The sequence below is a fragment of the Pelobates fuscus genome, chromosome 5, assembly GCF_036172605.1.
Source record: "Pelobates fuscus isolate aPelFus1 chromosome 5, aPelFus1.pri, whole genome shotgun sequence".
Classification (NCBI taxonomy): domain Eukaryota; kingdom Metazoa; phylum Chordata; class Amphibia; order Anura; family Pelobatidae; genus Pelobates; species Pelobates fuscus.
The window spans coordinates 381,744,856-381,759,026 of record NC_086321.1 but is presented as its reverse complement, the minus strand read 5'-3'; the positions used below and the strand labels follow the sequence as shown (position 1 = coordinate 381,759,026).

Sequence of the window (14,171 nt, the reverse complement as noted above, 5' to 3'; positions counted from 1 at the left end):
CTATATATATAATACACACACTATATATAATACACACACTATATATAATACACACTATATAACACACACTATATATATAACACACACACTATATATAATACACACTATATAACACACACTATATATATAACACACACACTATATATAATACACACTATATAACACACACTATATATATAATACACACTAAATAATACACACTATATATAATACACACTATATATATAATACACAATACACACAATACACCCAGCCCCCTGAGAGTTCCACAATGCGCGCTCCCGGTCTCAGCGCCCGCTCCCGGTCTCAGTCGGACTCCCTGTGCACGCGGTGCGCGCTCCCGGGCAGTGCTCTCAGTGTTCGCTGAGTGAGCGGACGGACGGTCCGGGCGGTGGGGGGATATGGCGGCGGCTCGGGTGGAATACATCGCTCCCTGGTGGGTTTATTGGCTGCACGAACTGCCCCACCTGGACCTCACCTTCCAACCCCGGGGCAACGACTTCCAACCCCGGGACCCGGGCTACCAGCAGGTCAGTACCTACCTAACCACCCTGGGCACCTACCGACCTGACTAACCAACCAGGGACCTGGGCTACCAGCAGGTCAGTACCTCCCTAACCACCCTGGGCACCTACCGACCTAACTAACCAACCAGGGACCCGGGCTACCAGCAGGTCAGTACCTACCTAACCACCCTGGGCACCTACCGACCTAACTAACCAACCAGGGACCCGGGATACCAGCAGGTCAGTACCTACCTAACCACCCTGGGCACCTACCGACCTAACTAACCAACCAGGGACCCGGGATACCAGCAGGTCAGTACCTACCTAACCACCCTGGGCACCTACCGACCTAACTAACCAACCAGGGACCCGGGATACCAGCAGGTCAGTACCTACCTAACCACCCTGGGCACCTACCGACCTAACTAACCAACCAGGGACCCGGGATACCAGCAGGTCAGTACCTACCTAACCACCCTGGGCACCTACCGACCTAACTAACCAACCAGGGACCCGGGCTACCAGCAGGTCAGTACCTACCTAACCACCCTGGGCACCTACCGACCTAACTAACCAACCAGGGACCCGGGATACCAGCAGGTCAGTACCTACCTAACCACCCTGGGCACCTACCGACCTAACTAACCAACCAGGGACCCGGGATACCAGCAGGTCAGTACCTACCTGGGCACCTACCTACCTACCTACCTAACTATCCAACCAGGGACCCGGGCTACCAGCAGGTCAGTACCTACCTAACCACTCTGGGTACCTACCTAACTAACCAACCAGGGACCCGGGATACCAGCAGGTCAGTACCTACCTAACCACCCTGGGCACCTACCGACCTAACTAACCAACCAGGGACCCGGGATACCAGCAGGTCAGTACCTACCTAACCACCCTGGGTACCTACCTAACTAACCAACCAGGGACCCGGGCTACCAGCAGGTCAGTACCTACCTAACCACCCTGGGCACCTACCGACCTAACTAACCAACCAGGGACCCGGGATACCAGCAGGTCAGTACCTACCTAACCACCCTGGGCACCTACCTAACTAACCAACCAGGGACCCGGGCTACCAGCAGGTCAGTACCTACCTGGGCACCTACCTAACTAACCAACCAGGGACCCGGGCTACCAGCAGGTCAGTACCTACCTAACCACCCTGGGCACCTACCGACCTAACTAACCAACCAGGGACCCGGGATACCAGCAGGTCAGTACCTACCTAACCACCCTGGGCACCTACCGACCTAACTAACCAACCAGGGACCCGGGATACCAGCAGGTCAGTACCTACCTAACCACCCTGGGCACCTACCGACCTAACTAACCAACCAGGGACCCGGGCTACCAGCAGGTCAGTACCTACCTAACCACCCTGGGCACCTACCGACCTAACTAACCAACCAGAGACCCGGGATACCAGCAGGTCAGTACCTACCTAACCACCCTGGGTACCTACCTACCTAACTAACCAACCAGGGACCCGGGCTACCAGCAGGTCAGTACCTACCTAACCACCCTGGGCACCTACCTAACTAACCAACCAAGGACCCGGGATACCAGCAGGTCAGTACCTACCTAACCACCCTGGGCACCTACCTAACTAACCAACCAGGGACCCGGGCTACCAGCAGGTCAGTACCTACCTGGGCACCTACCTACCTAACTAACCAACCAGGGACCCGGGCTACCAGCAGGTCAGTACCTACCTAACCACCCTGGGCACCTACCTAACTAACCAACCAGGGACCCGGGCTACCAGCAGGTCAGTACCTCCCTAACTACCCTGGGCACCTACCTACCTTACTAACCAACCAGGAACCCGGACTACCAGCAGGTCAGTACCTACCTAACCACCCTGGGTACCTACCTACCTAACTAACCAAGCAGGGACCCGGGCTACCAGCAGGTCAGTACCTCCCTAAACACCCTGGGCACCTACCTAACTAACCAACCAGGAACCCGGGCTACCAGCAGGTCAGTACCTACCTAACTACCCTGGGTACCTACCTAACTAACCAACCAGGGACCCGGGCTACCAGCAGGTCAGTACCTCCCTAACCACCCTGGGCACCTAACTAACTAACCAACCAGGGACCCGGGCTACCAGCAGGTCAGTACCTCTCTAACTACCCTGGCCACCTAACTAACCAACCAGGCACCCGGGCTACCAGCAGGTCAGTACCTACCTAACTAACTAACCAATCCCGGGACCCGGGCTACCAGCAGGTGAGTACCTACCTAACTACCCTGGGCACCTACCTACCTACCTTACTAACCAACTAGGGACCCGGGCTACCAGCAGGTCAGTACCTACCTAACTAACTAACCAATCCCGGGACCCGGGCTACCAGCAGGTGAGTACCTACCTAACTACCCTGGGCACCTACCTACCTACCTTACTAACCAACCAGGGACCTGGGCTACCAGCAGGTCTGTACCTCCCTAACTACCCTGGGCACCTACCTACCTTACTAACCAACCAGGGACCCGGGCTACCTACAGGTCAGTACCTCCCTAACTACCCTGGGCACCTACCTAACTAACCAACCAGGGACCCGGGCTACCAGCAGGTCAGTACCTCCCTAACTACCCTGGGCACCTACCTAACTAACCAACCCGGGAGACCAGCAGGTCAGTACCTACCTAACTAACCAACCAGGGACCCGGGCTACCATCAGGTCAGTACCTAACGAACTACCCTTGGCACCTACCTACCTTACTAACCAACCAGGGACCCGGGCTACTAGCAGGTCAGTACCTCCCTAACTACCCTGGGCACCTACCTACCTTACTAACCAACCAGGGACCCGGGCTACCAGCAGGTCAGTACCTCCTTAACTACCCTGGGCACCTACCTACCTACCTTACTAACCAACTAGGGACCCGGGCTACCAGCAGGTCAGTACCTACCTAACTACCCTGGGCATCTACCTACCTTACTAACCAACCAGGGACCTGGGCTACCAGCAGGTCTGTACACACTTACCTACCTAACTACCCCAGGCTACTAGCAGGTCAGTCACCCTTCATCCCCCCAGTGAGTGTGTGCACCCCAGCACCGTGCCCTCAGTGAGTGGGGTGTTATCTGAGCACTATACATGGCTGATTTCCATTTTTGTCCTTTTCCCTTGCCCTGTATTATTTTACACTCATTGCATTATCACTGTTTTGTTTGCTATGTATGTTATTATTATTCTTTGTTAAACCTCTATTACGTGATACAAGATCTGTGAGAATGAAGTGCCTCAATCCCACACAATGGTCCCATAGCCCAACATGTCCACAATATTTCACCAAAAGAGTTAAAACCATTTGCAGGAGTATTCGCTAAGCTCTGAATTTTAGTAAATGAATAACCCAAAATGCCATGCTCATCATTAATGTCATAGAGAATGATAAACCGGAAGAAAACTTCAATTTCTCTTCTCATAATTACAACTATATCTATAACGCCGACACATTCTGCAGGACTGTAAATTGGCAAAACAAGACAAACAATTCTAACAAAGCATGTTTGACGTGCGGTTACAGTAAGTGAAGAGGGCTCAGCCCATCCAAGACTACAATCTAAAATTAATGTAAACATTATGGGATGTCTAAATATACATAGGGATTAAGGAGAGAGCGCAGGTAACTTTCTTCTGTTTTTTTACTATATATTGGGGCTGATGTGTACTGTAGTCATTGCTGCCGGCCCAGTAGTGATGGGAGTGAGCGCAGGACTTCTCTTTTTGTATTTGTATTTACTTTGTATCACACAGCCTGGTTACAATGCTGCCGCCCATCCCATGTGTTCCCTATTAAGGGTTAATAAATATATAGAGGTGTATATAAAAAATACCCCTCTCTGTCTCATTAGAGATATCTTTGCCAGAAGCTCAAGGAAGCAGGCTGAAGGGTCAGTGTTAGGACCCGCTTAGGGGGGTCTGCCTTGACGTTGGCAGGCGGGCATTCCCTCCAATGGCCATTGGAGCAACTAAATGACCTTCATTTGTCTAAATATACATAGGGATTAAAGAGAGAGCGCAGGTAACTTTTTCTTTTCTTTGATTATTCTAAACGTAACCGGTGAGCCTATTACTTTATAGTAAGGGAAGGTTACATTACAGTAGAGGGAGGTACAGTAAGTGCAGTAGGAATACAGTGTATGTATATTTTATTTATATAGCACTTTACAGGTTACATTACAGTAGAGGGAGGTACAGTAAGTGCAGTAGGTATACAGTGTATGTATATTATATTTATATAGCGCTAACAGGTGTACTCAGCACTTTACAGGTTACATTACAGTAGAGGGAGGTACAGTAAGTGCAGTAGGTATACAGTGTATGTATATTATATTTATATAGCGCTAACAGGTGTACTCAGCACTTTACAGGTTACATTACAGTAGAGGGAGGTACAGTAAGTGCAGTAGGTATACAGTGTATGTATATTTTATTTATATAGCGCTAACAGGTGTACTCAGCACTTTACAGGTTACATTACAGTAGTGGGAGGTACAGTAAGTGCAGTAGGTATACAGTGTATGTATATTTTATTTATATAGCGCTAACAGGTGTGCTCAGCACGTTACAGGTTACATTACAGTAGAGGGAGGTACAGTAAGTGCAGTAGGTATACAGTGTATGTATATTATATTTATATAGCACTAACAGGTGTACTCAGCACTTTACAGGTTACATTACAGTAGAGGGAGGTACAGTAAGTGCAGTAGGTATACAGTGTATGTATATTATATTTATATAGTGCTAACAGGTGTACTCAGCACGTTACAGGTTATATTACAGTAGAGGGAGGTACAGTAAGTGCAGTAGGTATACAGTGTATGTATATTATATTTATATAGCCCTAACAGGTATACTCAGCACTTTAAAGGTTACATTACAGTAGAGGGAGGTACAGTAGGTATACAGTGTATGTATATTATATTTATATAGTGCTAACAGGTGTACTCAGCACTTTACAGGTTACATTACAGTATAGGGAGGTACAGTAAGTGCAGTAGGTATACAGTGTATGTATATTTCATTTATATAGCCCTAACAGGTGTACTCAGCACTTTAAAGGTTACATTACAGTAGAGGGAGGTACAGTAGGTGCAGTAGGTATACAGTGTATTTATATTATATTTATATAGCGCTAACAGGTGTACTCAGTACTTTACAGGTTACATTACAGTAGAGGGAGGTACAGTAAGTGCAGTAGGTATACAGTGTATGTATATTATATTTATATAGTGCTAACAGGTGTACTCAGCACGTTACAGGTTATATTACAGTAGAGGGAGGTACAGTAAGTGCAGTAGGTATACAGTGTATGTATATTATATTTATATAGTGCTAACAGGTGTACTCAGCGCTTTACAGGTTGCATTACAGTAGAGGGAGGTGCAGTAGGTATACAGTGTATGTATATTAAATTTATATAGCACTTTACAGGCTACATTACAGTAGAGGGAGGTGCGCTAGGAATACAGTTTGTTTATTTTATGATTATTAGAGTAGAGGAAAACAATGTTGTCTAATGATCTTTAGGTGTTTGGCCTGGGGCTTGTGCTGATTGGGGAACAAATTGGTGACATTAGTAATGTTATGGATAACTAAAACAAGGCTACCTGTGGGTCTGTCTTATTCTTAGTTACATAGTGAACTCCTAGTCATTGTCATCTGACCAATCCTGGGAAGTCCCAGAATCTCCAATAATGTTGAGGTCTCGGACATATGGGGCAGGCCCATCATAACGAGTGCATTCAGATATGGCTTTCTGTACAGCACCGGTATAAGAACGGCTATTCACATATTGGTTACCTTTGTGTCCCTTGTCCTGTGACCTCACAATAGTTTGGATCCAACGAGTTACCAGGAATAGAAAAATTCTCCAATTCCCAGCTTACAGTGAGCTCATTCAATAGCTTTTTTTCTTCTCTGTGTTAATTACATTATATATAGATAACGGAGCTAATTTTGACACCATTGCATACCTTGTGATGCAGCGGCATCCCCATCCCCCACACTCTGTTCACATTTTGATTTCTATATGATACCGACTTTTATCTTTATCTAGGAATCATTCTGTGAAACATTGTCTCCAATTTAAACCATTTAAAAAATAATTCTGTTAGATGAAAGGAAAATTTGTTTAATTAAAATCAGTACTTTATGAATGTTAAAAAACTGACAGAGATTTGCCTACAACTTTATCTTTAAGTTACGCAACTGGGTGTCCTGGAGTTACAGAGACAGTCCTGATTTTAATACCTCTGCAATCAGTGTTTTAACATCTCGTACTGTACGTGTTGCTATTTAAAGCTGCAGTATTGTGAAATGTTCCCTTAATGACTGATAGTTACTGAAAGGTCTTGCTCCCCGTGATGCCCAGCAGGACCTGCAGAACCACCAGTCGCCCTGTCTCTTGTTAAATTATTTCATTGTTGTGTGTTGGACACGAGATCCCAGACTGGTATTGGGACAGTGTCAGGACAAATGCCAAATGTCTGGAAGGATCTGATTGTATCAATAAAGTTTGATTCAACTGTGAATGAATCAGATCAAAGTCCTGGGCAGCCACTCACCTCAGCAGCAAATGTATTCTCTCTCTTTTAAAGTGACACCTTGTATTCCTTGTGTGTCAATCAAACTAACATGTCCTGATGAACGTTCTCATGCAGAACTGAAACGTCGATTTTTCCCTATGTATTTTTGGGGATATATATTAAAGAAGATTATTGAAAGAAATCCCAGGAGTGCTGGCTAAAATTGGTGTGTGTGTATGTATATATATGTATAATTATGGTAGTCTGCATTCAGGTCTTGGTTAAAAGTAGCGTTTATTTCCTCATAGTTAAAGGGACACTATAGTCACCAAAACAACTTTAGCTTATTGAAGCAGTTTTGGTGTATAGATAATTTCCCTACAGTGTCGCTGCTCAATTCTCTGCCATTTAGGAGTTATTTCACTTTGTTTATGAACCCTAGTCACACCTCCCTGCATGTGACTTGCACAGCCTTCCTAAACACTTCCTGTAAATAGTGCGCTAATGTTTATACTTCCTTCAATGCGAATTCTATTTAACTTAAAATGTATTATCCCCTGCACTGTTAATAGCTTACTAGACCCCACAGAAGCATTCTGTGTATGATTAACGCACACTTAAGAGAGAAGGCAGGCAATTAGAACTTTTAAAGTAAGTTACATCTAAATGAAAGTGATTTTTTTTTTTTAATGTATGGTGTGGGAGTCACAGCCAGGGGAGGTGTGACTAGGGCTGCATGGACAGAAACAAAAGGTATTTAACTCCTAAATGGCAGAGATTTGAGCAGTGAGACTGCAGGGACATGATCTATACACTAAAACTGCTTCATTAAGCTAACGTTGTTTTGGTGACTATAGTGTAAGCTTTCCTGAGGAGAGTCCCACACTGGGACTGAAACGTCGACCTCTTGCATCACCATATGCACTTTACCATGTGCACTTCTTAAAGGAAAACTATAGTCACCTAAATTACTTTAGCTAAATAAAGCAGTTTTAGTTTATAGATCATTCCCCTGCAATTTCACTGCTCAATTCACTGTCATTTAGGAGTTAAATCACTTTGTTTCTGTTTATGCAGCCCTAGCCACACCTCCCCTGGCTATGATTGACAGAGCCTGCATGAAAAAAAAAAAACTGGTTTCACTTTCAAACAGATGTAATTTACCTTAAATAATTGGATCTCAATCTCTAAATTGAACTTTAATCACATACAGGAGGCTCTTGCAGGGTCTAGCAAGCTATTAACATAGCAGGGGATAAGAAAATCTTAATTAAACAGAACTTGCAATAAAGAAAGCCTAAATAGGGCTCTCTTTACAGGAAGTGTTTATGGAAGGCTGTGCAAGTCACATGCAGGGAGGTGTGACTAGGGTTCATAAACAAAGGGATTTAACTCCTAAATGGCAGATGATTGAGTAGTGAGGCTGCACGGGCATGTTCTATACACCAAAACTGCTTCATTAAGCTAAAGTTGTTCAGTTTACTATAGTGTCGGAAATAAGCGCTATGAGTGCAGACTACCATACTTTATATTTCTATTTATTCGTTTGACACCCAGCATTTTACCTTTTTCAGTTTGTGGAGTGTTGGAGCCTGAGTGAAGAGAATTGCCTTTATCTGAGAGATATGATATATATATATATATATATATATATATATATATACACACACACACACACACACACAGAACTCACTCTCGGTATTGTGTATTAAAGTGCCTGGGTGATATCCTTGCATGTGTGAAAAGATAAAAAGGTAAGGGGTGCACTTACAGGTCCGTTTACGTTGAAACACAGTTTTGGAGGTTTATTCTGCACAAGTCATTACGTTATGGTGTCTAATTGACGTTTTGACACCCCACAGCATCAGACCGTTTAAAGGACCGTTTCCTGACGAGTGACCTGTGATGGGCTGAGAATGTCAGCTGATAACTTTCAGCCTATCACAACGCCCATTGCTGGTATGAATTGGTATGGTTAGAAGGAAGTAATCTGTGCTTTAACCACACCTTCAGTGGGGGCGGAACTATGGGAAGCCAGGGACCCTTATTCAGTGTTAAACTGCCTAAAAATGGTTTAACACTGAATGAAGGGCCACGGGACTCCGGGCACTGTAACCACTTCACTGAGATGGAATGAATATAATGCCTGCAGTGTCCTTTTAACCTTGTGGCTATCTGCAGGTAGGTAGGTTGAGCTATATCTGAGCTGCGCAGGCTGTCAGGTCAGGGCTGCCATACTCTCTGTGCTTTACATCAAAGTGCTGTATTGTAATATGAGGAGGAAAATAAATTGTTTAACCAGGTTGGGATCACACAGGAAAAGCTTAAATAATTTCCCTCCTGCTGCTTGTGAATGCTTCAGAGCATCACTTTTCATGTAGTGCCCAGCATTATGCAGAGGTTACCCGGGTACCAGTCAATGTGCTGGATCCTCGAAGCATGGAGATGTAGATGGTTTCTTTCTAGCCTCTACACACCGCATGTATTTAGGGATTAGCTACCTGGAAGGTGTGTGTCTCTTTAAAAAAATGGCGGTGAATGATACTGGCTTGTATTGCTGAAGGTGTTAAACTGAAGAGGGCTTCATGGGGCTTTAATTCGTCCATGTGAAGAGCATTGAGTACACAGTTAATGGTGTCCTAATGTGTAGGCAGACCCTCTGAGCACTGGTAATGGACCCTAATGAGCTCACAGCGATCCCTCATTTAATGCTATTAATATTTATTACTTAGATCAGTCTTCCTGGCCTTCTGTGGACTTACAATGAGCAGAAATCGCCTCTGCTGCAAAATAGTCTATAAATTAAAGATCTGCTTAACATGGGGGGGCAAAAAAGCCAACATCCTTGATATAAATGCTTTCCTTTACTATAGCTGATCATTCTGTAATAAATTCTGGGGCTTAAACCGTATGACAGAGGACATTATAAACAGCATATCCACTGCAGCTCGGTGACCCGCCCTCAGCGCTCTCAGCCTTTAACACTGTCAAGGTTGAATGAAGTCGACATTGAAAACGCGGAAGTAAATTCTTCGTTATCAGTGCGACTTGGCAGGGGGCGGTCTCTGGGTGCTGGGAAGAGATGCGTTTTGTTATCATCACACTTGTAAATGTTTTGACAATAAACCAGAGGAAGGCAGCCAGAGACACTTGGCAACATAACTGCTGCGCTGAGCTGTGATAGTTATAGTTAGTTTTTTCTCCAGTTTGGCAAAAAAAAATTCAAATATACAGTTTGTCAATTTCAGCGCACATTTTGGATTTAATCATGACTTTTACTGATACTGGCCGGTTGGATGCCGCAGTACATATTGGAAACACTTTATATAAAAGTCAGTATGTATTGGAAACAATATGTCTCAATAAGAATAGGTTTAGCTTTGACTTCGAGGTCATGTCTGGGACAGGAAGGGGAATCTTTAGCAGAAAACATACACTTGAGTTGACGCCCCCCCCCCCTTCCCAATGTCCTAAAGATAAAGGTGCCGTAATTGCATTTCAGGCTGTTTAATGAAAGACCCATCTTTATACTGGTTGATGGGCTTTGCTTAAAATATATTTTCATACGTTTTGCCAGTGATGAGAACAGAGATATTAATATATATCATTTCTGGACCTTTGAACTAGCACATTTCCATCACATTATTAGGGGATTAACACGAACGATGATGAAATCTGTCAGGTTTTCCTTGATAAAGTCACTCTAAGTCGCAGGAAAACATGTGTGGGCCAGTTGTTTTCCTTAGAAACCACTAAAATAGGAAGTGGAGACGTGTGGTTCTGATTAATCTGTATTGGTCATCGAAGACCAGATTTAAAGCGGAGTTAACCGTTTGGTGCCTGCATGATTAGCAGTAACACAGAGGAGTTATCTTGTCATCTCATGGCTATGGGGACCACCGGATACAACAAGACACTCTGTGGCATCTTATTAGGAACATAGAGGGGGTTTTAGGAACAGGAAGCAGGAGGGGGATATTGAAATTCTTCCAAAACATAAAAGGCTACATGTATCACCCCCCCCCCCCTTTTCTTATTCCCACAGACATCACAAGATCTGGATTTTGCATGTCACGAGGGGGTGGGGTGGTGGGATTCAGGTCACAGGACCAAATCCTCACATTGGACTAACTGAAATCGCACAGAGCAAGCCAGCGTAGGATGTGTTTTTAATAGCAGGCAGTGTGCTCCCTGTTACAGACATAGGAGCTCGCCCTGTCCAGCTGTTAGAGAGCCCTTTAATTCTCTGCCAGCCTCGGGCATTCAGCATTTTGTAACCACATGTTAAACAGAGATATAATGAACAGATGCTGCAGTTTAAATACACATTCCTGTAAGTCTTATTGCTCTGGAGCTCTGTGATACAGACTGCACATTACTGTGCGTTTTATTGCTGTGGAGCTCTGTGATACACACTGCACATTACTGTGCGTTTTATTGCTCTGGAGCTCTGTGATACACACTGCACATTACTGTGGAGCTCTGTTATATACGGATAAACTAGGAACACTATGGAGAAGCACAGGGTTGTGGAATTTGGGTTCCAATTATATAAATGTGTGTCTCTAGTCGTCCACAGAGCGAGATAGATTTGTTTTTGAGTTTCTCATTAACACTTTGTGGTGCCCAGAGACACCTGGAATAGACATTCATCTTGTTGTAGTTTAGACACAGATGGGGAAGTGATTTATTCAGGATTTTCTTGTTGAAATATACCCGCTGACCATCTAGTGTAGTGTATACTGATCTGATGATTAATTAGCGGGGTACTGTTTGCTATAATATAGTGATTACAGAACTTGGATGGGAAAGTACAAGGGGTGTTCTAGGTCCTAACGTTGTCTATAACAATGTATGTCTTACTCTCAATCTCAAGTTATTGCTGTCCGACCATAACAATGTATCTCACCCCTCAAGTCATTACTGTCCATAACAATGTATCTCTCCCCTCCAGTCATTACTGTCCATAACAATGTATCTCTCCCCCTTCAGTCATTACTGTCCATAACAATGTATCTCTCCCCCTTCAGTCATTACTGTCCATAACAATGTATCTCCCCCTCAGTCATTACTGTCCATAACAATGTATCTCTCCCCCTTCAGTCATTACTGTCCATAACAATGTATCTCTCCCCCTCAGTCATTACTGTCCACAACAATGTCTCTCTCCCCCTTCAGTCATTACTGTCCACAACAATGTCTCTCTCCCCCTTCAGTCATTACTGTCCACAACAATGTATCTCTCCCCCTCAGTCATTACTGTCCATAACCATCCATAACCATGTATCTCTCCCCCTCAGTCATTACTGTCCATAACAATGTATCTCTCCCCCTTCAGTCATTACTGTCCATAACAATGTATCTCTCCCCCTTCAGTCATTACTGTCCATAACAATGTATCTCTCCCCCTTCAGTCATTACTGTCCATAACAATGTATCTCTCCCCCTTCAGTCATTACTGTCCATAACAATGTATCTCTCCCCCTTCAGTCATTACTGTCCATAACAATGTATCTCTCCCCCTTCAGTCATTACTGTCCATAACAATGTATCTCTCCCCCTTCAGTCATTACTGTCCATAACAATGTATCTCTCCCCCTCAGTCATTACTGTCCATAACAATGTATATCTCCCCCTCCAGTCATTACTGTCCATAACAATGTCTCTCTCCCCTCCAGTCATTGCTGTCCATAACAATGTCTCTCTCCCCTCCAGTCATTGCTGTCCATAACAATGTCTCTCTCCCCTCCAGTCATTGCTGTCCATAACAATGTCTCTCTCCCCCTCCAGTCATTGCTGTCCATAACAATGTCTCTCTCCCCCTCCAGTCATTGCTGTCCATAACAATGTATATCTCCCCCTCCAGTCATTGCTGTCCATAACAATGTATATCTCCCCCTCCAGTCATTGCTGTCCATAACAATGTATATCTCCCCCTCCAGTCATTGCTGTCCATAACAATGTATATCTCCCCCTCCAGTCATTGCTGTCCATAACAATGTATATCTCCCCCTCCACTCATTGCTGTCCATAACAATGTATCTCTCGTTCTCCCCCTGCAGACATTGCTGTTCTGGGCGTTGGCATTTGCTCTTTGTGCCGCCATCAACCTCCTCTTCCTGACAGTCTGTCTGGTCTGTTTCTGCTGCTGCAAGAAAGACGAACAGACTGAGACCAAGAATATCAGCTCCTGCTGCATTACGTGGACGGCCGCCATCTCTGGCCTGCTCTGCTGGTGAGAGTCCCATAAAGTGTACCCCAACCTTCTGTAATATCAGGTACCGGGGACATGCCTGATCAGTTCACTAAATGGAGAACTAGGAAGACTATTGCATTCTGGGAAGAAGTAGCTGAGCGGGAGAGTTTCCATTTTTGACTACTTTGGCCTGTAGGTTGTAATCCCTTTGATAGTCCTCCACAATTCAGTTTCATGAATAAACCCTGCTTTTCTAATTAGTCAACTTAATTCTAAATTCACATTTAATAAAAAAAAAAAATTTAATTAAAGGGAAATTATAGGCAAGGGTGAAAGTGTAAAGGGTTACTCAAACACCACGACCACTTCTGTGTTTTGAAGTGGTCACAGTGGCTGGAGTCTGTATGTGCCGTGTTTTGCTTTTAAACTTTGCCCATATCGAGTTTAACCACTTTGCTACCATATGTGTAACTCCACCACCGGCAGCGACATTGAGATGTCAGCCAGGCCGAATTATGTGTGAATTCCTGTGCACAGAGTTGCATTCATTCGCTGAGAGCGGTCATCTGATGCTCTCAGACAATGAATGGCCAGCGCAGTCATCTTTCAGTTTCTGCAAAGCTGCATAATTCGGGTACTTGTCACCTGCCATTTTGGATTCTCGGCTTCCAGCGGGGACCCAGGTCACAGGACACAAGTGGCAAGTCAGTGGGCAACATTACCAGTAAACGGTTACATCACTCGGAGCCAAAGGCAGAACTTCTGTTTGTGGATCCTGTTTTCACTCCTTCTGTTCCTGGCTATTAATGGAATAATATAAGAGGTAATAATAAGGAAAAAGGATCTGATCCAGGAGCCCCAAAAGATAAGGGACTGGTAGATTAGCTCCAAGAACAGGCCCACCGTTACTCTCACTGAG

The 14,171-nt window shown here is 44.7% G+C and overlaps 1 protein-coding gene across 1 annotated transcript in view; it reads left to right on the top strand.

Annotated features, from left to right (window-relative positions):
• The first annotated feature begins 315 nt into the window (after nucleotides 1-315).
• Nucleotides 316-14,171, top strand: part of TTYH2 (tweety family member 2) — a 59,061-nt gene continuing 45,205 nt past the window's right edge. The window contains exons 1-2 of the mRNA XM_063456336.1: nucleotides 316-530; nucleotides 13,119-13,291. Coding sequence (XP_063312406.1) covers nucleotides 402-530; nucleotides 13,119-13,291 — 302 coding nt within the window. The 5' untranslated portion in view covers nucleotides 316-401. The remainder of the gene's footprint in view (nucleotides 531-13,118; nucleotides 13,292-14,171) is intronic.